At 47.2% G+C, this 25141-nt stretch overlaps 1 protein-coding gene across 1 annotated transcript in view; it reads left to right on the plus strand.

Annotated features, from left to right (window-relative positions):
- KLHL26 (kelch like family member 26) overlaps positions 1–21473 on the plus strand; it is a 46049-nt gene extending 24576 nt beyond the window's left edge. The window contains exons 2-3 of the mRNA XM_043977630.1: positions 16533–16715; positions 19743–21473. Of these exons, the coding sequence (XP_043833565.1) occupies positions 16534–16715; positions 19743–21324 (1764 nt within the window). The 5' untranslated portion in view covers position 16533 and the 3' untranslated portion in view covers positions 21325–21473. The remainder of the gene's footprint in view (positions 1–16532; positions 16716–19742) is intronic.
- The last annotated feature ends 3668 nt before the right edge of the window (positions 21474–25141 follow it).

Raw genomic sequence — 25141 nt, forward strand, 5'->3', positions numbered from 1 at the left:
GTTCAACAGGCATTTATTGAGTGCTTACAGTATGTAAGGCACTATTCTAGACAGTGGGGTGTGCAATAGTGAAGGAGACATGGGTCCTGCCACCCAGGAACCTCTGACGTATTTGGTGGGAGGGGAGATCAATGCCCCTTTGAGCTCGAGGGAAATAAATAGATGGAAGTCCTTCTATACCCAGAAGTGACAGAGGCAGTCTACAAGGTGAATTTTCATTTCTCCCAAACATCATGTTGGTAGGAAAAAGACATTATTCAGTTCCTGGTTACTGTGCCTGAAAATTCAGTTCATTTCCGTAAACACTTAAGAGGGAAGCCTTGTGCTTGGGGGGTGGGGGATGGCCTACAAATACAAAAATGAAACAGCCTTTGAGACCTTCCATTTGACTGGAGGGGTGCATTGTGACACAGATAGGAAATGACCAGGTGATTTGAGCAGGGGGAGAGCCTTTGTACCCTGGGTGTGTGTGTAGGGGGAAAGTCAGGAGAAGGTCAGGAAAACCAAGGAAGATGTGGAGGGAATGAATTGCAGGCGTGAAGGACGGTGTGCACAGATTCACCGGTGTGAGAGTCAGCCAAGCCAGCTTTGGGGAACAGCTAATGGTCTGGCTTGCCTGCAATGGAGAGTGTGTGAAAATGCAGAATATGCAGTGTATAGAAAGACAGTTTGAATGGAGATTGTGGATGGCTTTTAAAAAGCCAGATGAAGGAGTTTGAGTCTTACCCAAGGGGCATTTGGAAGCTACTGAAGATTTTTGAGTTAGAGAACAATGTAATCAGGCTCCTGCGTTAGGAAGAACGTCTTGCCTATTGTGATCATCTGAGTATCTAAGGTAGTGGCCCCCTGAGCAGAGGGAAGGGGGTGGGTGGAAGATGTTATGCTGATAAAATCAAAAAGATTTGACATCTGGTTATAGGAGATGAGGGGATTAAGGATAACAGGTTGGATGAGGGGGTTACTGGAGGAAGCAAGAACCCTTAGCAGCTCTGGGCAACTGCCATCAAATGTACTCAGGGCAGTCCTAAAAAAGGTGCTCTCAGATCAACGTCTTTTTTTTTTTTTAGTGAGGCAATTGGGGTTAAGTGACTTGCTCAGGGTCACACAGCTAGTAAGTGTTAAGTGTCTGAGGCCGGATTTGAACTCAGGTACTCCTGACTCTAGGGCCGGTGCTCTATCCACTTCGCCATCTAGCTGCCCCTTCAACTTCTTTTTTAATGTAATGTAATATTTTATCCCCCCACCCCCAGTTACACGTAAAAACAATTTTAACATTCTTTTCTTGAATTCAAATCAACTTCATAAGAGAAAGTCACTTTAGTGAAGGAAGGAACTAGGGAGAGTTCATCAGCCTGGGAGAAACAAGGCCCTGAGGTGGGCAGGGGGAGTTGGAGACAGCATCTCTGGGACACTTGTGGGTCTGCTTCTGGGGAGGGCAATGGCAAGGTTACTGAAGGGAAGGGAGGAGCGTGAGGGTTAGGCTGGAGAGGCTCACTGGGACTTCAGCCACTGGAGAAGGAAGCCTGCCATCTGGTAGCCTTCCTATTTTAACTAATTCTTCTTGCTAACTAGGTGCTAAACTCATTTCCTTCTGCCTGCTAAGGGAGCACAGATGCTGTCAGCACTTTCTAGATTTCAGCATCCTGGGATAAAGCCCTGGTTGTCCCACCCTAAATGGATCAATCAGCAAACATTTATTAAGTGCCTACTGTGTGCTGGGCATGAGAAATCTTGTTGCCAGTAAGACTTCAGCTCAAATCTGGTCCCTGACATCCTGGCTATGTGACCCTGGATAAGTCACTTAACTTCCCAGTGTTGTAGACAGCTCAGACTGTGAGCAGCTGACCTGCACTGGTAAAGGGAGTTCCCTGATCTGGGAGGTGTTGTCCTTTACCCATGTGCCAGGTGCTAGAGTGTCCAGTGGCAGTGAGAAGGTCCAGAGGTAGGCAGGAAAAGAAATCTGATCCTTCCACAGTTATGGGGCAGAGGAGAAGAGCTGGAAAGGGAGAGATCTCAGTGATTGGGGAAGGACGGTAGTGTTCTTTCTCCTAAGGGAAGGAGAAGGAAGTAGGAGCTTGCTAGTTGTGGGATGGGGGATGTGCCAGGTAAAGTATCTCTCCTCCAGGGTCTGGTGACGATGGAGACAGGAATCAACCTCTTTTCTCCCTACACATCATTTTTAGGGCATGAAGTTGTTGTTCTAGCAAGTTGTCAGTGTTTCTTTTTCTCAAGTAAAAATCCTTTGGGGATGGGCTTCCATTTACTGTTCCCCATCTAGAGGGATGTCGTGATGGAGTGAAGAGAGTGCTAGATTCTGAGTCACGAGGCCTGAGTTCAAATTCCACTTCTGATATTCACAGCCTAACCAGGGGCCAGTCATTGAATCTTTCTCCAAGCCTGTTTCCTCCATTGTAAATGGAGTTGATAATGTCTGCAGCACAGGCTGGTTGTGGGATTTAAATGAGCTCAGGCATATGAAGTGATTTGCTAACTCTTAAACACCAAACACTGGTGTCAGCAATGGTGACTACTGGTACTTCCTACTCATGGACATCCCCTTACGACTCCCTGCCTCCCCCACTCCCATCCATCAGATCTTACTATTGAGATCCCTTTTTAAAAATCCTTCAAGCTGGGGTGTGTTAGTAAATATGTAACAACCAGCTTCGGGGTAGAGGAAGAAACTATGCTAAGGACACATTTTTAAGTTTAACATTGTTAATGTTTTTTCCATCCCTTTCTTAAATCTAGACGAATAAAAACAACCACCACCACCATAAACCAAGCCCTGATCTGTACTTTGCCAATTTCTGGGGTATAACTGCTCACCCTGAAAATTTAACGATTGGCACTGGGGAAGCTTAAGAAATAGCTTCAGGATACCCCTGCCTTTGAGGCCGAAGTTGAAAGCCACTTCCTCTTGAAAGTCTTTCTTGGCCCCCTGCAACAACAACTAAAAGTGATCCCAGCCTCCCTCCACTTAGATCCCCTCTGTGGATAGCCCCCATCTTACCCCTCAGCCCCTACCACCTCCACCCCTGCCTAGACTGTAAGAAGATCCCATAAGCTGCACAAGCCTGGCCTGTCCTTGGGGAAGAATAGGACATGAGCAGTGCCCTGGAATAGTGAAAGGCTTGGAGTCCAAAGGCTGATGTTGGACCCCTGGCTCCACTCCTGCCAACAGCCCTCAGTGTGTGTCCCTGGACAAAGCGCTGGGCCAGTCTGGGCCCCAAGGTGGAGACAGGGTGTGCCCAGGGCCAGGCAGAGTATTCTGCACATAGTAGGTACTTGAAAGTACTTTTACTTTGCTTAAGAATAATAGTTGACATTATTTCCTTCTCATTCCCCATCAACCCCTTGGGGAAGGTTTGAAACCAGCTCCAAGTGGTTCTAGATGACTCCGCTGAAGTCACATCTCAGAAGTCTCTGAGGTTGGATTTGAACTCTCTCCACTATTACCTGCTACCAAGAGTTGAAGTCAACTGATAGAGGGCAGTAGGTTATGAAGAGGAGCTAAGCTAACCTTTGAGATGGGTAGAATCAACTGGGCCTGGAGTCAGGAAGACCCGAGTTGAAATCCAGCCTCAGACACTTAGTAGCTGTGTGACTTCAGGCAAGTCACCTCTGTTTGCCTCAGTTTCCTTATCTGTAAAAGGGGATAATAATAACACCTAGCTCCTGTTCCCATGGTTGTTGTGAGGATCAAATGAGATAATAATTGTAAAACCCTTCTCGATCTGGAATAGAGTAAGGACTAGATAAATGTTAGCTATTACTATTGTTGTTAATATTTGAGGTACATTTCAAGGAGGACAACAGACCATCTACTTGGTTTTTGTTTTTAAGAGCCTCTGCTCTTCTTTTTTAAAAAAGGTAATAAACATTTTTATTTATAGTTTTGGGTTCCAATTTTTATCCCTCATTCCCTCCTTCCCCTCCCCCTTCCCTGAGGTGGTAAGCAATCAGATGTAGGTTGTACATGTAGGATTATGTAAAACATTACCATATTAGTCATTTTGTACAAGAAAACTTGAATAAAAGGAAAAAATGAAAGAGTATAGCATGCTTCAGAAGAGAATTTGGATCACAAAGTTTTAAAAAAATTGATGTCAAAATTTGTATTTTACATGTAATTTGGGAAAATAAAATTCTAAATATTAAAAAAAGAAAAATAGCATGCTTCAGTCCCATCAATATCAGTTCTTTCTTTGGAGGTGGATAGTATGCTTCATCAATAGTCCTTTGGGATTGTCTTGGATCATTGTATTGTTGAGAATAGTCAAGTCATTCACAGTTCTTCATCAAACAATATTGCTGTCTCTGTGTACAATGTTCCCTTGGTTCTGCTTACTTCACTATGCATCAGTTCATACAGGTCTCTTCAGGCCTTTCTGAAATCATCCTGCTGGTCATTTCTTATAGCACAATAATATTCCATCACCATCATATACAACAGCTTGTTTAGCCATTCCCCAATTGATGGGCATTCCTTTGGTTTCCAATTCTTAGCCACCACAAAAAAGAGCTGCTATAAATATTTTTGTACAAATAGGTCTTTTTCTCTTTTTGGGGATCAGACTGTCTCCTTGTGTCCCATCAGAGATAAGCCCTTGGGCTGGACAGATGTCAGAGTTCCCCACTCCTCTCTCCCATATAGAGACATCGATACCTTTTTTTTTTGTCAGTCACAAGCATTTTTAAAATTCTTCTGATGTCATATTGTCCTCTCAATCCATACATCATTAAGAAAATGCTGTTGTTATAACAACACCAACACTTTTTTTTTAAACAGGGAGTAACTTGGAAGACATTGATATCTTTTTTTTGGGGGGGGTGAGGCAATTGGGGTTAAGTGACTTGCCCAAGGTCACATAGCTAGTAAGTGTCAAGTGTATGAGGCTGGATTTAAACTCAAGTCCTCCTGACTCCAGGGCTGGTGCTCTATCCACTGTGCCACCTGACTGCCCCTCCTACTTCTCTTAATTCTAGGGCCACTGTCCTAGAATTTCCCATTTATCCCATATAGTGCTTGTCTTTGTTGTCTCCCCCATTAGACTGAGCTCCTTCAGGGCAGGGACCATGATTTTGCCTTTCTTTGTATCCCCAGCGCTTAGTAAGGTGCCTGGCATTTACTAAATATGTATTGATTGACTGTCCCCGGGACTTCAGAGGGCATTTGGTCCTGCCCTCTGGAATCTTCTCCAGAGAGTCCCTCCAGTGACAAGGAGCTTAGCCTGTCCTGGGCCAGCTCCCACTGTCCCCCATCCCTCCCGCCTTGCTCTTTTCTTTTCTCCCCCCAGCCCCAGGGACTAGCCTACCTGGTCTTTTCCCAGGGTCTCCACCCGGGCCCAGTTTTCTCTCCTCCCAGGCACTCTGGGAACCTGAGAGAGAACACCGCCCACCTCCTCCCCTCTCCTCCCCTCCTTCCCCTTCTTCCCCTCTTCCCCTCCTCTCCTCCTCTCCTGAAATCACTGGAATCTTTTTTTCAGGGCCTTTTTTGCAACTGTAGGAAGATAGAGAAGCGATGGAGAGATGGAAAATCACCAGGAGTCTAGCCAGTGGGCCTCCTGGGCTGCTGAGGGGTGATGATGCAGATGAGCTTGGCTGCCCTGCACCTGCCCCTGCTCATCTCCTTCCCGAGAGCCAGCACCGTCTAACCCTGATGTGTCTCTTACTTGTCTTAACATCAAGAAGAAATTGTCCACCACACCTGGAGCCCTTTCCCTCTTGACTGAGCTCTGGGAGCACCAAGCCCCCTTCAAAGTGTAATTCAGGGGCCTCCTCTTTCAAGAGGCCTCTCCTGGTTCTCTCACTTGTTAGTATCTCCTGCTCCCCACCCCACCAAAATCCCCACTATATTTACTCTGTATTAGGATTACTACTTATCTACAAAGGTAAATGACTGACAATTTAAACTAATTATTCTTTATCTGCATAGGAAGAAAATTATCTAAGGATGTATTGGAATTCCACTTAAACATAATAAACCAGACTAATATGGAAATGTTTACATAGCTGCACATGTATAACCTAGACCTGATTGTTTACCACCTTATGGAGGGGGGTGGGGAGGGTGGGAAAGAAGGAGGGATAGCATTTGAGACTCGAAATTTTAAATAAAAACGTCAATTTAAAAAAATAAAAAAATAATAAACTACTAAACTTTTTTTTTGGTGGGGCAATGAGGGTTAAGTGACTTGCCCAGGGTCACACAGCTAGTAAGTGTCAAGTGTCTGAGGCTGAATTTGAACTCAGATCCTCCTGAATCCAGGGCTGGTGCTTTATCCACTGTGCCACCTAGCTGCCCTAAACTACTAAGTTTTGACCAAAAAAAGAGAAAAGAAATGTATCTACTTTTATGTGAATGTAAGTCAGTATAGAATGCTAACTCCTTCAAGGCAGGGACTGTCTCAGTTTGAATTTGCATCCCCAGCATCCAATAAGTGCCTGTGAATTAGAGGATTGATGGAAGCCTCCCATTCTTATAAGTCTGGCTGGGCAAATCATTGAATCTTCTAGAGTTTCCATTTTCTTATCTATAAAATGGGAGACAGTATTTTTAGAGCACCTCCCTCCCTGCTGGTTGCCAGGGCGGTGGGAAGATGAGAAGGAACAGAAAAGGCACTGCTGGATTTGACTCCAAAGGCCTGTGTGACCTTGGGCAAGTCAGGTAACCTCCTTGGGGCTTCGGTTTTCCTCCTCAGTAAAATAGAGAGGATTGAACTAGATGACCTTTAAAGGTCCCTTTCAGCTCTAAATCAGTGAGCCTGGGATCCTCAATTTTAAAGGGTTATATAGAAAGGTAAATTATTATTAGACCTTTTTACTAAAGGAAGGTCAGGGACAAACAAAAAAGTTTAGGGTTATGGCATGGAGCATCACTTCTTTGCCTCTGGGTTAATTCCCTTCCTCCTGTGCTTCCCTAGATGAAGTAGTCCAGTTTAGTAGAAAAAGTTCTGGGCTTGAAGCCAGCAGACCTGGGTTTGCATCCCAGCTCTTGATAGTCTCAGCTATGTGACCTTGGACAGGTCATTTCCCTTCATCTGTAAGATGGGTATAATAATATATATTTACTCTGACTCACAGAGATATTGACTGGAAAGCACTTTTCAGTGCTTAAAAAAGGGGAGTTAATATTTTGCTTCTCTCTAAGTTTTAAACCCATTCTGACCTCTAGGCCCCCCCCCATTCCCCACTCTGCCCTTGTAAATGAGATGGACAGCCCCTTCTGGGTTGTATTTTTTTTAATGCTGTTGATGTTAATAGGCCTGCTTTCCTGACTTTGGGGACACTCTGAGTCCAAGGGCCCCCCCAAACTTTCTAGTCCAGTCTTCTGAGGGTCAACCCAGACTTTGAAAGGACTTCTGTCAGGTGGCTAGGAAGGGCCAGAGCCAGGTCCTGCACAGGATTCCTGACTCCGAAGCCCCACTGTGTTGCTCCTGTTACATTGTCATGTATTTTACACTATTTTACTAACATCTTCTTCTGATTCCCACCTGGGGTGGTGCTGACCCCAGGTTCTTGAAGGCCCTGTCAATAGAACCCAAGCTCCAGCAGCCCTAGTGAGCTAGAAAGGCTTGGACGACCAGCCCATGATGGACCAGCTCTACATATGGGCAGAGGGCCTGCCTAGTTAAATTCAGGGAGCCGCCCCCCCCCAGTTTAGATTCAGGGCCATGAATTTTTGCTGTTGCAGTCACTCCCCAAAACTAGATTTTAAGGTGTGAAGGGATTGGGAGCAGCATCAGTGGAGGGATCTCCCCTAAGGACAAACTCCTGGAACCTTTGACAAGGGGTTTAGGATAAATCAGGAGTTTCTCCTGTGAAAAGCAAAACCAGAGATGACCAGATAACAGGATAGCCATATTGAGGAATCAAGGGATTATTTTTTTAAGTAACAAACATTTTTATAGTTTTGGGTTCCAATTTTTTTTCTTCCTTCCCTCCCTCCCTTCCCCCCTTCCTAAAGCGGTAAGCAATCAGATATAGGTTATACATGGGCAATTTTGTAAAACATTACCATATTTGGGGCAGCTAGGTGGTGCAGTAGATAAAGCACTGGCTCTGGATTCAGGAAGACCTGAGTTTAAATCCAGCCTCAGACACTTGACACTAGCTGTATGACTCTGGGCAAGTCATTTTTGCCCCACAAAAAAAAACAAACAAAAAAACCAAAACAAAAACCCCCCAAACCAAAACATTACCATATTAGTCATTTTGTACAAGAAAACTTTAATAAAAGGAAAAAATGAAAGAAAGTGAAAAACAGCATGCTTCAGTGTTCAGTCAATATCAGTTCTTTCTTTGGAGGTGGATAGTATATTTCATCAATAGTCCTTTGGGATTGTCTTAGACCATTGTATTGTTGAGAATAGTTAAGTCTTTCACAGTTTCAAGGGACCAGCTAGATATCAGGACAGACACACCTAAGAAGTAAGTCATGATAAAATCCTATAGCAGGAAAGTCAGTTAGGTGGGGTTACTACCTGACAGGAGCTTGGAGAAAAAGATAACCCCAAAAGTCAGGACCATCATTTCAAAAAAATACCCCTCGATTCTCAGGAATATGACAAGCCTCCAAGCTTTCTCCACCCCACCCAAAAGGGAGCTTTCCAGTTTTCAAGTGGACACCCCATCTACCCTCTAGAAAAGCTTTTGCCTTCCCTCTGTTCTGGGAGGAGAATGTTTCTAAGCCCTCCTCCCTGAGGGTTGAAGTCTTTGACTTCCCTCTTGGTCACTTTCCTAGTACCAAATAAAGGATCACTTTAATTCTAATTGGACTGTGTGTGAGAGTATACTTCTTTATTGAGGAATACCTAAGGACCACCACCCATGTCACCCCCGTGACACCTTGAAATGGTGATCTTCCTTCCTTTCCAGGCATGGGAAGGTCCAACCCAGCCGACTCCATTTCCTCTCCCCTTTCACCATGCCTGGCTCTGGCTTTCTTTGGTGCCTGGAATTCTCTCCCTCCTCACATCCGCCTCATTGTCTCTGACTTCCTCCAGGACTCAGCCCAAGCACCACTTTTTTTGTTTGTTTGGTTTTTTTGGGAGGCTTTTATTGACCACAATCCCAGTCCCACTGCTCCTAATGCCTTCCCCTCCAAGGGTACCTTGTATCGACTCTATGTATCATGTTTTGTTGTTCAGTTGTTTTCAGTCACGTCCGACTCTTTGTGACTCTATTTGGGGTTTTCTTGGCTATGATACTAGAACTCTTTTCTATTTTCCATTTCCTTTTCCAACTCATTTTACAGATGACAAAATTGAGTCAGACAGAGTTGAGTGACTTGCCCAGGGTCACACAGCCAATAAGTGTCTGAGGGAAGATTTGAACTCAGGGAGACTAGTCTTCCTGACTCCAGGCTTGGCACTCTTTGCACTATGGTGCCACCTAGCTGTCCCTTGTACATACTATGAATAAAGCCGTTTACATGTTGTCTCTCCCAGTATATAAGCCCTTTTGAGACAAAGGGCTGTTTTTAGTTTTTCTTTGGATCCCACAGTGTCTAGCACATCAGAAGTGCTTACTAAGCCTCTGTTGATTGATTTAAATATTGACATCCCTTCCAACTGTGGCTCTGTGGTCCTGTGATCTGAGCGACTAGGGGCTCCATGGAAAGTTGACTTCTGCAGCTTTGTCTCTGGGAAATGATGGGGGAGTGGGGAAAGCACTTGGAAAAGATCTGTTGATATCCTTCACCTACCTAATGACATTTGTCTCTAGCAAGATTTATTGCACATGCCATTTATTCCAAAATACCTTCTTAATTCTCCCTTGACTCTCTCAGCCCACTGGATCTGTCCTCTCTTCCAATGTTTAGAACAGAATCAAAGAATCACATAGTTTGGGAGTAGGAAGGGGTCTCAAACCTCAGTCCAATCTGGGTACCCCTTCCCAGAACACCCTTTCTAACACCCTCACCAAGTTGTCATCCAGTCTTAGATGGAAGAGGACAAGCTTCCTTCCCTACATATCTCGTCCCTTTTTTGCACTGCTCTCATGAAGCTGGAACTTCTCATCACACGGAACACAAACTTGCTTATTCATATCTTCCACTTGTTGCTTCTAGTTGTGTTCTCAGGCGTTGAACAAATTCAACCTCCCCCCCCCCCACTATCAAATTCAACCTCCCCCCCCCACTATCCCTTTAATACTTGAAAAAAAATCTGTCATGTCCCCTGCCCCTAGAATTAAGTCTTTCCTTACCCAGGTTGATGATCCCTTGTTCTAGAAGGTGACCAGGCCTTCCATAAGAAAACTTGAAGCCTTTCACCATGCCGGCTACCCTTCACCTGGGATACTTTTCTTCCTAAAATGTGGCAGAGTTAAACACTGGGATTTTAGAGATGAACACTCTAGGCTTAAAATTAGAGGAGGTGGGTGGGAATCTCTGCTGTGTTACAGTTTACCTGCCCTTGTGACCTTGGTCAGGGACTTCATCTCTCCATTGCCTCAGGTTCCTCCTCAATTATAGAATCAAGACTTTAGACTCGATGGTCTCTAAGATCTCTACCAGCTCCAGGCCTGTGATCCTGTCTTGCTCTGACCAGTCTGGAAGATAATAGGACTCGTCCCCTTCCTCTCTTAATGCTACCAAAACTTCATTAACTTTGCACTACTCAGAGTCAGCCTGCAGTCCATTCAAACACTCAGATCTCTTTTTTTCCCCCATATAAATCTTTTATTATTTTCCAGTTACATTTAGAGGTAGTTTTCAACATTTATTTTTATAATATTTCTAGTTTCAAATTTTTCTCCCTCCCCCCTCCCCAAGACAGCAAGTAATCTGATATAGGTTATATATGTACAATCACAATAAACATATTTCTGCATTAGACATGTTATGAGAGAAGAATCAGAGCAAAAAGGAAAAACATCAAAAAAGAAAAATAACAACAACAAAAACAATAGAAATAGTATGGTTTGATCTGCATCCAGATTCAACAGTTCTTTTTTTTTTTCTTCTGGATTTGGAGAGCATTTTCCATCATGAGTCCTTTGGAACTATCTTGGACCATTGTATTGCTGAGAAGAATCAAATCTATCACAGTTGATCAACACATAATGTTGTTGATACTGTGTACAATGTTCTCCTGGTTCTGATCATCTCACTCATCATCAGTTCATGCATGCCCTTCCAGGTTTCTCTGAAATCCATCTGCTCATCCTTTCTTTCTTTCTTTCTTTCTTTCTTTCTTTCTTTCTTTCTTTCTTTCTTTCTTTCTTTCTTTCTTTCTTTCTTTCTTTCTTCTTCTTCTTCTTCTTCTTCTATGACTCAGTTGCTAGTTTTTTATTTAAAGTGAATCTTCCCTTTTTGGGGGGGGGGCAATGAGGGTTAAGTGACTTGCCCAGGGTCACACAGCGAGCAAGTGTCAGGTATCTGAGGCTGGATTTGAACTCAGGTCCTCCTGAATCCCGGGTTGATACTTTATCCACCGTGCCATGTAGCTGCCCCGTGGTCATCGTTTCTTATAGCACAATAGCATTCCATTACATTCACATACAACAACTTGTTCAGCCATTCCTCAATTGATGGGCAACCACTCAATTTCCAATTCCTTGCCACCTTTTCCCTTTTTTATGATCTCTTTGGGAAAAAGACCCTAATGGTGGTATTGCTAGGTCAAAGGGTATGCAAAGCTTTATAGCCCTTTGGGCATAGTTCCAAACTACTCTCCAGAATGGTTGGATCAGTTCACAGCTCCACCAACAATGCATTAGTGTTCCAATTTTTCCACAGCTTCTCCAACATTTATTATTTTCCTTTTTTGTCATATTAGCCAATCTGATTGCAAACACTCAGATCTCTTTCAGACAAACTGTTGGTCCAGCCACTCTTCCACTATTTTGTACTTCTAACATTGATTTTTTGGGCCCAAGTGTGGAACTTCATATTTATTCCTATTAAATGTCATCTGATTTAATGCAGTTCAGTGGTCTAGCCTGTTGAGCTCAGTTGATCCTGACTGATCTAATATGACAGCTGGGCCTCCCAACTTTTTGTTACATGTAAACTTGATAAGTGTCTTTAAATAGCAACCACAAAACTCATAACTAGCAGTGTTCTCCAAGGTATCGCAAAGGCTCCTAGACTGGGGCTCAGGAATCACACCTGCCAGGTCTTTGAGCAGAGTAGGAGGCAATTTTTGGGGGGTCTGATGACTTTAATTCACCCATTTTCTTTCTTTTTTCTTTTTTTTAAAGTAATAAACATTTTTATTTATAGTTTTGGGTTCCAATTTTTATTCCTTCTTTCCTCCCTCCCCTCCCTCCTCCCTGAGGCGGCAAGCAATCAGGTATAGGTTATACATGTACGACTACGTAAAACATTACCATATTAGTCATTTTGTATATGAAAACTTGAATAAAAGAAAAAAATAAAAGTGAAAAATAACATACTTCAGTCTGGGTTCCATCGATATCAGTTCTTCATTTGGATGTGGATAGTATGTTTCATTGATAGTCCTTTAAAATTACCCATTTTCTAACTTGCATTATAGTTATTTGTATATATAATTCACAATCCCCACCCCTTTCCCTTGTGCCATCCCACTAAATTGTAAGTACCACGAGGGAAGGGACGGTGTTGTTTTTCTTCTTTATATCTCAGACACCCAGTGCAGTGCACATGGTGGTGGTGGCGGCGGGAGGAAGTGCTCTCTCTACTCCATGAAAAATTCAGTTCAATTTAACAAACAGTAACCGCTGTCTGTGTACCAAGTACTGTGCTAAGCCTTGGAAGATAGAAAATTCAGAAAAAGATGGTTCCTACCCCCAGGGAACTTATTGTGTCCCAGAGCTACAAAGGTATGATGACACTGAGTGATCTGAGGAGGAAGACTTGGGAGGGCCTCACGGAGGAGGTGGCATCCCAGCTAAGCCTTATAAAGAGATCAAGGTTTCTGAGAGTCAAAGATGGAGACATAGTAAAGAGTACATTTTTGGCCTCTCGGGAAAGGGTTGTGTGAACGTTCGAGGGGGCAAGTGACAAGCTGATCTTTAAAGATGTCCAAAAGAAAATGGGCAGGTCAGGGGGAAGCAGTGATGACTCAGGACAGCTTTGAAATAAACATGTTGAATTTGATGTGTGATTGGAGGGAGAAGTAGGCTTTATGTGCTGCTTGTACCATCCACTTTTTCTGTTCTTTATAGATAGAAATGCTCATCTCTTGGTGTTTTCTGAGTTCAGAATTAAAACACAACAACTCTTAAATGCTAAAGAAAGAAAGAAATGGCACGTCAAATTCCAGAAGCAACTAGTAGACCATTTTGGGCCCTAGTGTAGGGTATACGAAGGGGAAAAATATGAAGTAACATTGTAAATGGATATTGGAGCCAGATTGTAAAGAACCTGAAATGCCAGGATGTGAAGCTTATATTTTATGCTGGAGGCAATAGGGAGCCTCTAAAGATGTTTGAGCAAGGGAGTAACAAACCAGACCCAATAAATAGCCTTAGGCAGAATAATCTGGCCAGATTATGTATAGGACAGATTAGGAAAGGGAGAGACCAGAAGTATGGCATCCCTACTTTTATTTTTTTAACTTTGTTTTAAAAATCACATGTAGAGGGAAGAAGGGGTTACATTTTTAAGAACACATTTTCTAGCAGCTACTTCCTTTCTCTATTTCTGGGGGATCCACTTGGACCTAAAGGTCTTTTGCAGCAGATGGGATTGATTTAGTTTAAAAATAAAGGAAAAAAATGTTCCTTCTCTTAGTTGTGAAGACATCTCAATTAATCTTTTTTTTTTTTGGTGGGGCAGTGGGGGGTTAAGTGACTTGCCCAGGGTCATACAACTAGTAAGTGTTAAGTGTCTGAGTCTGGATTTGAACTCAGGTCCTCCTGAATCCAGGGCTGGTGCTCTATCCACTGTACCATCTAGCTGCCCCCGACATCTCAATTCTAAGGCTTCAAAATTCAATTCTATATTAAATAAGGTAGCTGGATTTAAACTCAGGTCCTCCTGAATCCAGAGCCAGTGCTTTATCTACTGCACCACCTAGCTGCCCCAAATATGGTAATGTTTTACAAAATTGCCCATGTATAACCTATATCTGATTGCTTACCGCTTTAGGAAGGGGGGAAGGGAGGGAGGGAAGGAAGAAAAAAAATTGGAACCCAAAACTATAAAAATGTTTGTTACTTAAAAAAATAATCCCTTGATTCCTCAATATGGCTATCCTGTTATCTGGTCATCTCTGGTTTTGCTTTTCACAGGAGAAACTCCTGATTTATCCTAAACCCCTTGTCAAAGGTTCCAGGAGTTTGTCCTTAGGGGAGATCCCTCCACTGATGCTGCTCCCAATCCCTTCACACCTTAAAATCTAGTTTTGGGGAGTGACTGCAACAGCAAAATTCATGGCCCTGAATCTAAACTGGGGGGGGCGGCTCCCTGAATTTAACTAGGCAGGCCCTCTGCCCATATGTAGAGCTGGTCCATCATGGGCTGGTCGTCCAAGCCTTTCTAGCTCACTAGGGCTGCTGGAGCTTGGGTTCTATTGACAGGGCCTTCAAGAACCTGGGGTCAGCACCACCCCAGGTGGGAATCAGAAGAAGATGTTAGTAAAATAGTGTAAAATACATGACAATGTAACAGGAGCAACACAGTGGGGCTTCGGAGTCAGGAATCCTGTGCAGGACCTGGCTCTGGCCCTTCCTAGCCACCTGACAGAAGTCCTTTCAAAGTCTGGGTTGACCCTCAGAAGACTGGACTAGAAAGTTTGGGGGGGCCCTTGGACTCAGAGTGTCCCCAAAGTCAGGAAGCAGGCCTATTAACATCAACAGCATTAAAAAAAATACAAAAATACAACCTGGAAGGGACTGTCCATTCCCACTGCCTTTGGGGACTGTGATTATTATGACTGGAAGACCATTGATTCCTCCTCTCCTTGAGGGCCTGGGGTAGCCCTTCCAAGGCATGAGGTGGATATGACAGGCTTGTCAATTTAATTCTCCTGAAAAGACACTGGGGTAATTTATGTCTTTTGGTCAAGTGCAGTTGAAGATGGAAATTGCCACGTGAAGTGCTCAGCCTTAATGGAAATAGCACCACATCAGGGAAATTAATTTGAGAATTATTGGCCAAAGTGCAAAGAGCAGCTTAATGGAGAGGATTCATTTGTGTAGGCGGCTACCATGGCAGAAGGGGGTGGGGGAAGCGAGCTAAGCTAGACGTGCTGCGGTGGGGAACTCCCCGTGGATGTGTGGGACAGTTAGAAAATAGCAGGGCTTGGGGAAGTTGTATGAGTTCTTAGAAGAAGCTTAAGATTTCAGATCTGGAAGGAACTTTCTAAGATACAACAGACTGTTAGAGCTAGAGGAGACTTTAGAGCAGAAAACCTAGAACATAGGCAGCCAGGGCCAAAGGATCCTTAGAAACATAGGACACAGAATGTCAGGGCTGGAAGGGCCCCTAGAACACAGGATGTCAGAGTTGGGAAGGCCCTTAGAACCCAGGATGTTGGAGCTTGGAGGGCCCCTAGAACACAGGATGTCAGAACTGGGAGGGCTCTCAGAACCCAGAATGTCAGAGCTTAGGGAAAAAAATCTTGGAATATAATGTCACAGAATCTTACATGTGGGCAAGAAATCACTTAATTCATTTTAGTTTTTTTTTTTTTGGTGAGGCAATTGGGGTTAAGTGACTTGCCCAGGGTCACACAGCTAGTAATTGTTAAGTGTCTGAGTCCGGATTTGAACTCAGGTCCTCCTGAATCCAGGGCCGGTGCTCTATCCACTGAACCACCTAGCTGCCCCACTTAATTCATTTTAAAGATGAGGAAATTAAGGTCCGTATGGGGCAAGGGACTTGCACAAGGTCACCCAGAAGGCACTTTTTGGTAAAGGTTGGGGGTGTAGGTAAAGGTACAAGTGTGGGGGGCAGAAATGACTTGCAGGGATAATTGATCAGTTTGAGTGGCTGCAACCTGTTATGGTGTTGCACAACAGTTAGGCATGCCGAGGATTATATTTCGTGAAGTTTGGATGCCTGTGAAGAATGATTAAATACGTGTTTCTAATATTTTAGTGTTTTGCATTTAGGTTATTTATTCTTTGTATCTAAAACTGAATGGCTACTGTGCTATATTGATTTAATTGGTAGTATTGTGCAGACTTTGTTTCTGCATGAGACTAGTTGCAAAACCCACTATTTTGGAAAAAATGTATTTTGACATATACAAATAAAATAAATAAAACTATTTTAAATGTCTGAAAAAAAGAAATGACTTGCAGGGAGCTTTTGGAGGCATTTACTACAAAGTTTCGGCTGTTTGAGAGGCCATGGGGCATTGATGGCTGTACTAGGTCAGGGGAAAGCAGGCCTTGCAAAGGGGAGGCCCTGAGTGCAGGGGACGTGCTCCTAGGAATCACAGAAGGGCACTTGTGGTCACCTTCCTAACAAGGGGCATGCCTTTGTTTCTTGCTTTCCCTAAATGGCTTTACCTTTCAGAGCTCCTTGGTTGTCCCCAAGAGCCTGGGTGGGGTCTCTGAAAACTGGTTTTCTGTTGGTTCCCTCTCTGCAGCATGGCTGACAAGAACGGGGCGCTCAAGTGCACCTTCTCTGCTCCAGGCCACAGCACGACCCTCCTGCAGGGGCTTGCCACCCTCCGAGCACAGGGCCAGCTCCTGGACGTCATCCTCACCATCAACAATGAAGCATTTCAAGTCCACAAGGTGGTCTTGGCTGCTTGCAGTGATTATTTCAGGTGAGACCCAGCAAAATGGAAGAGACTGACTCTCTTCTCCTCCAAGACAGGGCATAGCTGCCCCCCCCTTTCACCATCTCTGGCCTGACCCTTTTCATCTAAATCCTCTTGGCTGCCACAACTGGAAGATGGCCTAATGGTGGTGAGGATTTGGCCACCTTTTTGTATCCTTGTGTTCTCCCCAACAGTGCTGGGGACAGCGCTCTACTAGGGGGTGTCTCAGGCCTCCTGGCAGTAACCACTTCTACTGGTGTGTGTGGGAAGAGGTTGGCGGCTCTCCCTACTTCTTTGCCCAACCAACCCAGATTTGGGTGCTGCAAGGAGCAGATGGGAATTTGGTGTTTGGCCCAAGCCAACTTAACCCTGTCCCTGGGGCCTCATGCCCCCCAGATCTCTTTTTTTGGGTGCCATTCATGGCTTCTGTCCAGACCAAGAACAGCTTATGAAGCTCAGGAATGTGTGTTAGGGGTGTTTACTAAGTTCTCCTGTGTGTAGCAGGTGCCCTGGCTAGTGGCATCCTGGGAATACAAATACCACAGACATGTCTGAAGTCCCTTCTGTGTGCAGGTGCCATGCAGGCTCCGAGGATGAGGTCCAATGGTAGTCTCTGCCCTCATGGGACCTGTGGTCTGGTCCAGGAAGCAGGCCGCTAACACTTATGGCTTTACACCCAGCATCCACCCATGTGTCATGTGAAGCCTCAAGGGGCAGGTTAGTCCTCACCACGTGGATCCATGGGGTTGGCTCAGCAGTGGCTTCCTTCATTCTCCCCTGGCAGGAAGAAAAGGGCCTGTGAAGCTGGAGAGGAGAGAGAGGCAGGAGCCTACTCTCTCAGGGCTTGTACCTTGACCTTTGAGAGGGGCCACTCCACAGCAGCTTAAGAAGCCTAACAGCTGTCCCTTAGGCTAAGCAGTTATGGAAGAAGGAGCAAGGTCAGAGTCCCCACCTCATTTTCTTGCTTGGATCCCAGCTTCCCAAAAAGCTACCACATGGGTGCACACCAGAGCAGGACATCACTGAGTGGGCTTGGCCATGGCCTGGTCTCGATCTAGGCCCCTGGGACCTCCCATCCCATTCTCATGGCGTGAGCTGTTTATCACTTTGGCTAAGAGGCACAGGCCGTTGATCCTGTTTGTCTTCATAAATCTCCATGCCAGGGCCGCCGCCGGGGCCTCCGTCTAGGCTGGGTCCAGCTGCTTGCTTCGTCTCTTTTGCAACTTCCTCAGTCTTCTTAGGACAGTGTCAGCACGACCAGCCTCAGAGCCAACTCTCATTTTACACTAGATGGGGCTTGGGAGGGTGGTGTGCAGCAGGGATGAGGCCAGTTCCCTTCTCTGCTGCCTGCAAGGATCACTTTCCCTCAGCCAAAGACCAAAGTAGCAATCCCCAGGGGGAATGACAACAATAATAATTGCTCACGTGTCCTAAGCCCTTTCCTTCTAACATCCCTCGGAGGGAAGTCATGCAAGTACCACTATCCCTCTTTTACAGGTGAGGAAACTGAGGCTCAGAATGGTGGTGGCCTGAGAAAATGTTCTGTTAGTGCCTTCTGTGTATGAGGCATGGTGCTGGGCATCAGGGATACAAAGAGACACAAGCCAAGTTCTGCTTTCAAGTCCCTTACATCCTACTCACTGATTCTAGGGTGGAGAGACATTAAATGTCAGAGGAAAGATTGGAACTCAGCTCTCAGCTCCAGGTTCAGGGCTCATGCCATTGTACCACATTGCTTTTGATTATATCCTCTCAGCCCTTACCTGAGATGACAAAGAGGGTTGGAGCAGGCAGTGGGATGTAGGGTCACTGTCCTGGTTACCTGAGTATTGGCTGGAGTTGGAGGGGTTCTTTAGACATCCCTTGGAGAAAGGACGAGTTAGGGGGGCTCTTGAGAACCCCCTGCCTCCCTTAGAGGCTGGTGGAGTTCCCCAGCGTGGCAGGTGGTGTGTGTTCCCATGTCTCCCAGCCTTTAGGATGAGCTCTTGATGATAGAAAGTCCCTTCTCTCATCAGGTAGCCTGGGCCCTCTGGTCAGCCCAGAGAATAGTATGGGGAGGTTGAGCAGCATTGTTAGAAGGGACTTCCGAGGTCATTCAGTCCAGAGCTATATCTGAAACATCCCTGAGATAGCACAGAGGTGGGGAAAAGCTTTTGGAGCTTCTGTTTCCTCATCTGTTAAATGGGTATACTGATATACCATCTCACAGGGTGGTGGTAAGGAAGGTTCTTGGCAGACTTGAAAGCACTATGAAAAGTCAGTCTTAGTTGTTGTTATTCCCCTCAGTGTCTGCTCATATACTTCCTAGGTCAGGGAGCTTCCTCTCCCCTCATGTCTGTGGTGGTGGGATTGGGGGTGAGGAATTCATTGGCAGCATGACTTAGGAGGGTCTTTCCTTCTTTGAATCCTTCCTGACAGCCCAGTCCAGTTGAACGGAACCATTTCTAGTGCCTGTTCTCTGCAGGGTCCCTGATGTTGGATGAAAGAATGAGAGCCTTCCCTGCCCTTCAGGAGTTAACAGTATAGTGGGAAGAATTCAGAATTCGGAAGGACCCTGAGGATGGTGGCCAATAGGCTCCCCTCCCTTGGAAGGGGCTGGACCCTCGGGGTCAGCAGCCTCCCTAAGTTGCGGGGTTCCAGTGAGCCATGGCAGCCCAGGCTGGGCTTCCTCTGGGGCCACTTTTCATAACCACAGTGTCTTTGGATCTCGAGCTGACTTGGATTGACTGGTTCCGGTGGATGGTTGGAAGCTTCTGCCTCCAGCTGCAGCTGAGTAGTTGTAGTGGCCATTTAATAATTAACAGGCCCAGCAGTGGAGTGGATCAATCTGCAGGGCAGGGCCCAGCCGAGAGTTGCCGTTTCTAGGAAGATGCATGGGTTGGGGCGGAGTTTGTCCTCCCTTCTCCCAGGCCCATGTTTCCTTGTCCTGCCTGGGCTTTCTCAGGATTGCTCGTCCAAGGGAGCAGCCTCTTCTCCTGTCTTATCCACGTGACTGGCAGCCGACCCAAACCCCTCTTTGTTTTTGACCTTCAGGGCCATGTTCACGGGAGGGATGAGAGAAGCCAGCCAGGACATCATCGAGCTGAAGGGCGTGTCCGCCAAAGGCCTGAAGCACATCATTGACTTTGCTTACAGCGCCGAGGTGACCCTGGATCTGGACTGCATCCAGGATGTCCTGGGGGCTGCGGTTTTCCTCCAGATGGTCCCAGTGGTGGAGCTCTGCGAGGAGTTCCTGAAGTCGGCCATGAGCGTGGAAACGTGCCTCAACATCGGCCAGATGGCCACCACCTTCAGCCTGGCCTCCCTGAAGGAGTCGGTGGACGCCTTCACCTTCCGCCACTTCCTGCAGATCTCGGAGGAGGAGGACTTCTTGCACCTGCCCCTGGAGCGTTTGGTCTTCTTCCTGCAGAGCAATAAGTTGAAGAGCTGCAGCGAGATCGACCTCTTCCGGGCCGCCATCCGTTGGCTGCAGTATGACCCCATGCGCAGGCCTGGCGCTAGCCAGGTGCTCTGTCACATCCGCTTCCCGCTCATGAAGTCATCCGAGCTGGTGGACAGCGTCCAGACCCTGGACATCATGGTGGAGGACGTGCTCTGCCGCCAGTACCTGCTCGAGGCCTTTAACTACCAGATCCTGCCCTTCCGCCAGCATGAGATGCAGTCTCCGAGGACCACCATCCGCTCGGACGTCCTCTCCCTCATTACGTTTGGGGGCACGCCCTATACGGACAACGACCGGACGGTCAGTGGCAAGGTCTACCACCTGCCTGACCCCAGCTCCCGCCAGTTCAAGGAGCTGACCGAGATGGAGGTGGGCTGCAGCCACACGTGCGTGGCCGTACTGGACAATTTTGTGTACGTGGTTGGGGGCCAGCACCTGCAGTATCGGAGTGGTGAGGGGGCGGTGGACATCTGCTACCGCTATGACCCTCACCTGAACCAGTGGCTTCGGATCCAGGCCATGCAGGAGAGCCGGATCCAGTTCCAGCTAAATGTGCTGTGTGGGATGATGTACGCCACGGGTGGGCGGAACCGGGCGGGCAGCCTGGCCTCGGTGGAGAAGTACTGCCCCAAGAAGAATGAGTGGTCTTACGTGTGCTCGCTGAAGCGGCGGACTTGGGGGCACGCCGGAGCTGCCGTTAGTGGCCGCTTGTACATCTCTGGGGGCTACGGCATTTCGGTGGAGGACAAGAAAGCTCTGCACTGCTATGACCCTTCTGTGGATCAGTGGGAGTTTAAGGCCCCCATGAACGAGCCGAGGGTCCTGCACGCCATGGTCAGCACGAGCAACCGCATTTATGCCCTCGGGGGCCGAATGGACCACGTGGACCGCTGCTTCGATGTGCTGGCTGTTGAGTACTATGTCCCCGAGGCTGATCAGTGGACCACGGTGAGCCCCATGCGGGCCGGCCAGTCCGAAGCAGGCTGCTGCCTGCTGGAGAGGAAGATCTACATTGTTGGGGGCTACAACTGGCACTTGAATAACGTGACGAGCATCGTGCAGGTGTACAACACCGAGACGGATGAGTGGGAGAGGGACATGCACTTTCCTGAGTCCTTTGCGGGCATTGCTTGTGCCCCAGTCCTCCTGCCCCAGATCGGCTGGCAGAGATAGCCCCGGGAGGCCCCAGGGCTGGCCGGCCTGGGTGCACATTGCCATCTGCACGGGCCTTCGTGCGATGGCTGTGTTTGTCTCGTCTTTGTTTGCCAATAGCTCGCTGTGCCAAAGGCCCCGGGAAAGCCAGGGCCCAGGTCAGGAGTGTTGATATCCAGTCCCTGGGGTCCATCCTCTTCCTCTTGTCTTAGACTCTGGCAGCCAGGGGAGCTGAGAGCACTTGCCAGGGCACTGGGCCGAACGTGTCATGGCTGAAAATCGCACTGCGGGCTGGCCCCCCCCCATCAGATCCCCCCTTCCCCCACCCCCATTGCTCATCATTTCACAACGTTGTTTGTCACAAATGAGAGAGAACCATCAGACTTTTGTTTTAGGCTGTTGGTTCTGTTTTGCTTCTTTCCGGCCTCTCTCTCGGCCCTGTGGTTTCCGAATGAGTCCAGACGTGATTTCATTAGTGTTGAGTGGCTCCCCAAAGTTAGTGGGATGTCTCCCCCCTCCCCATTCCAAATTGCTTTGTGCGTGTGTTTCTAAAATAAATTTAACCAAAACTTTTTATAACATACGGACCTCCAGGAGCAGAAAGAGGCAACTGGAGACCAAAATAGTTGAGGTTTATGGATGATGAAAGCACATTCTTGCCTCTCAATAAGTGATTTTTCCCCTGATGCCTGAGATGCATGAAGATGTCTCTCTGCAGAGTGTGGTGATGAGCTCCCCGGGGCAGTCACTTCCCTCTCTGGAGGGCTTCATTCCAGGGCCTGCACCTGGCTCCCTGCCTGGCCTCACAGTCAGTCCAACCTTAAAGCTACCCTCCTCACCCACTTTGCTCTGTGCAGAAAGAACAACCAAAGAGACCTCTGGAGATGGCTGTAGTCCTCAAAGGCTATTGGGTGTGTGTGTGTGTCTGTGTGTGTGTGTGTGTGTGTCTCTCTGTCTTTCTGTGTCTGGTTTTTAAATTCCCCAATAAGGGCCAGATGGGGTCTTAATGGGGAGAAGTGGAATCCGTGGAAAAGCTCAGCCCCCAAGCCCTGGGTCAGTCATTCTCCTGGGAAGAGAGTGTGCCTGATTTCTCCTTCAGGTCAACACCCTGTTAAGTTCTACTTCTTCATCATCAAAGAACCAGTCATTTGCATTTTGATCGCTTCCCAAGGTTTACAAAGCAACCACTGGCTGAGCACAAGTTGTTTTTTTTTGTTTTTGTTTTTTTGAGCACAGGTATTTTTAACCCCATTTTATAGATGGGGAAATGGAAGTTCAGAACCTGGGAAGTCACTTGTCTAATCAGGTGGTTGGTGAGCTGCTGATGCAGAACTTGAACCCAGGACCTGGGACTCTAAGAGCAGAGCTCGTCTCTCTTGTAACCTCCTGTGGTGCAGTGGACAGGAATCCCTCACCTCTGACTCTTCCCACAAGGATCCAGCCCATTTCTCAGAGGCCTCTGTTTTGTCGGCTGAGATTCCAAAGGACTGAAGCCGATGTCTTCTAAATAAAGATTTGTATCCTCTTGAGGTGATTTCCAACGTCTCCTTTGCTACTAATAGTTGTGGGATATAATCTCTGCAGCCAGGTACCCTAGAAAGAATAAATGTCCTCCTGTTTTACTAGGGTGGCTGTTCCCCACCCCCATCTTTCTGATATTTTTACTTACTGAGGAGGGGGGACAGAGCAGGGTTTGTGCGGCCCCAACTCTGACCTCTGAAAGGTTTGCTGATGCTTGGCCACAGCAGTTTTCCTCTCCCCTCTCAGCATGTTGGGGATCCTTGTCGCCTATGCCATGGAAGGAGAAGTCGGGGGGGGGGGGGAGCCTTTGCCTGGCTAGGGGGCACTAGCAATGCAGCTGCAGCCTCCATAGCAATCTCTGACAACTTTTGGAAAATGCAGTCAAATAAAATTCTTATCCGAGGGTGAAATCTCTGGCGGCAATATTATTTTCAGACTCTTGTTTTTTGGAGGTTCATCTAATGTCGGTTATGTTCTGTTGTTAAAATTCCTCTCCCCATTTTCATGCTGATCCTTTCTCTTCCCTGCCCTTCCCCCGCCTCCCTTCTCCTTGCCACTCAACCCAGAGAAAGGTGCCCCACGTGTGCCACATGCCGAGCAGTGGGTGTCTAGTTGGGGGCATGATTGTCTCCCTCCCACTCCCAGAGCTGACTCGGTTTGGGCTATAGAGGCCTGGGGGGGTGGGGGGTGAGTTCAGATTGGGGTGGCTGAAGAAGGGGAGGAGGCGGGGGACTGGCCTTGTCCCAGGAGATTGAGGTTGGAGAAACTGGGCAGGCCCCAAACCAAGCATGAAGTCATTTGTCCTTCCATATGGACCGAAGGGATATTCTGTGCAAGAGAGAAACAAGCCCCCCTTCTTTTATGATCTGCCTCTTTCCTCGCTGATCTGCAGAGAACACGCAACTTATTGGTTACATGTTTTTTGAGAATGTTTGACATTCATGGACATTTTTCCAAGACCAAAGCTTCTGGGATCATCCTCTGAAGCATGCATCCGCACATGAGTCCCTGTGCCAGCAGGCTGGGCCCTCCCAGGCAGTGGGCCCAGTGCCCCGGTGGGGCCATGGGCAAGGGCCTAAAATGGGGGAGAGGTGCCTGAGAGGGACCTTGGCCTCTAGGTTCTGGTCTTAGGCTCCCTGGAAACATTTGGGGTGCTCAGTGGAGAGTCCCCAGGGTCTTCTCCCCTTGAGCCACCCTTTGGGCAGTGAGGGGGGACGGCTTCCCAGTAAAATGCGCTGGTAGCTTCGGCAGCGTTGGGGCCTCTTTGCCAGGTCTAAGTCCCCCGGCTCAGCTCGCACCTCTGAACATCTTGTTCCCGAACAGCTGGCAGAGGTGTGGGGGGCGGGGCCTTCCTATCTAGGGGCAGATCCATTACCCAGGGATTGTGCAGAACAATCTCGCCTGGTTGGTGGAATGCCTTTCCCCCCTGGAAGAGAAGGGAAAATTATTTTTTGTACTGTAAACTTTAAAAGCTAAAAAGCTGTTTTCAATTAACCAGAAAACTGCCTTGGAACTTAACTTTGCAAACCGTTTATGTCCTTCAAAAAAAAAAACCCTACCCCAAACCATCAGCAATTTTTTTTCAAAGCTTTTCTCTCCACGTTGGTGCATAGGGAGGATTTAGAGGCTGCTAGCCTCCTGGCAGCCCTGGCGACATCCGTCAGGCCGTGAAAGAGATAGCCATTCAGAGTGGGGACGGAGGCTGCAAGAATGTTCCCTTCCAGATGTCCTGTTTACATGCAGCTCTGGGCTCGGCAAGAGCAGAAGCTTCTCTCTGCACCTGGGCTCTGGCTGTGGGAAAATGCAGGGTGTCCCTGGGCCAGCTTGATGCAGAGAGGGCTCCCCTCCCGCTCCCCTCCACCCATCACCCCCAAGCTGGTGCTCAATGTGGCCCTGGCTCTATGGAAGGAAGCCCCTGTGCCAGGCAAGAGAGGCTCAGTGAGTGAGGGCTTCATTTTTCTCTCTGGCCAGGGCTCACTGGAACTGGGCTCGGAGGCCCCACAGAGAGCCAGGGGCACACACCAAGCAGCTGGGGTCCTTGGGGCCATGCATCACCCAGTGATGAGAAGGGCCCTCCTGCTGATCTGGGCCATGACCTGCGTTCAGCTGTCCATTAGCCCCATGCTCAGACACTCTACAGATTCCATTCCAATCCGTAAGGATTAAGCATTTCCCATGTGCCGGTGCTAAGGGTACAAAGACAAAATGAGCAGTCCCCTGGCTCTGAAGAAGTCTACATTCTGCTGGGGTCCTTACCTTTCCTTTACCCATGATGCAAGTGTGTTTCTATTATCCATAGCAATCCGTAGCACATTAT

Source organism: Dromiciops gliroides, chromosome 1 (assembly GCF_019393635.1).
Source record: "Dromiciops gliroides isolate mDroGli1 chromosome 1, mDroGli1.pri, whole genome shotgun sequence".
NCBI lineage: Eukaryota > Metazoa > Chordata > Mammalia > Microbiotheria > Microbiotheriidae > Dromiciops > Dromiciops gliroides.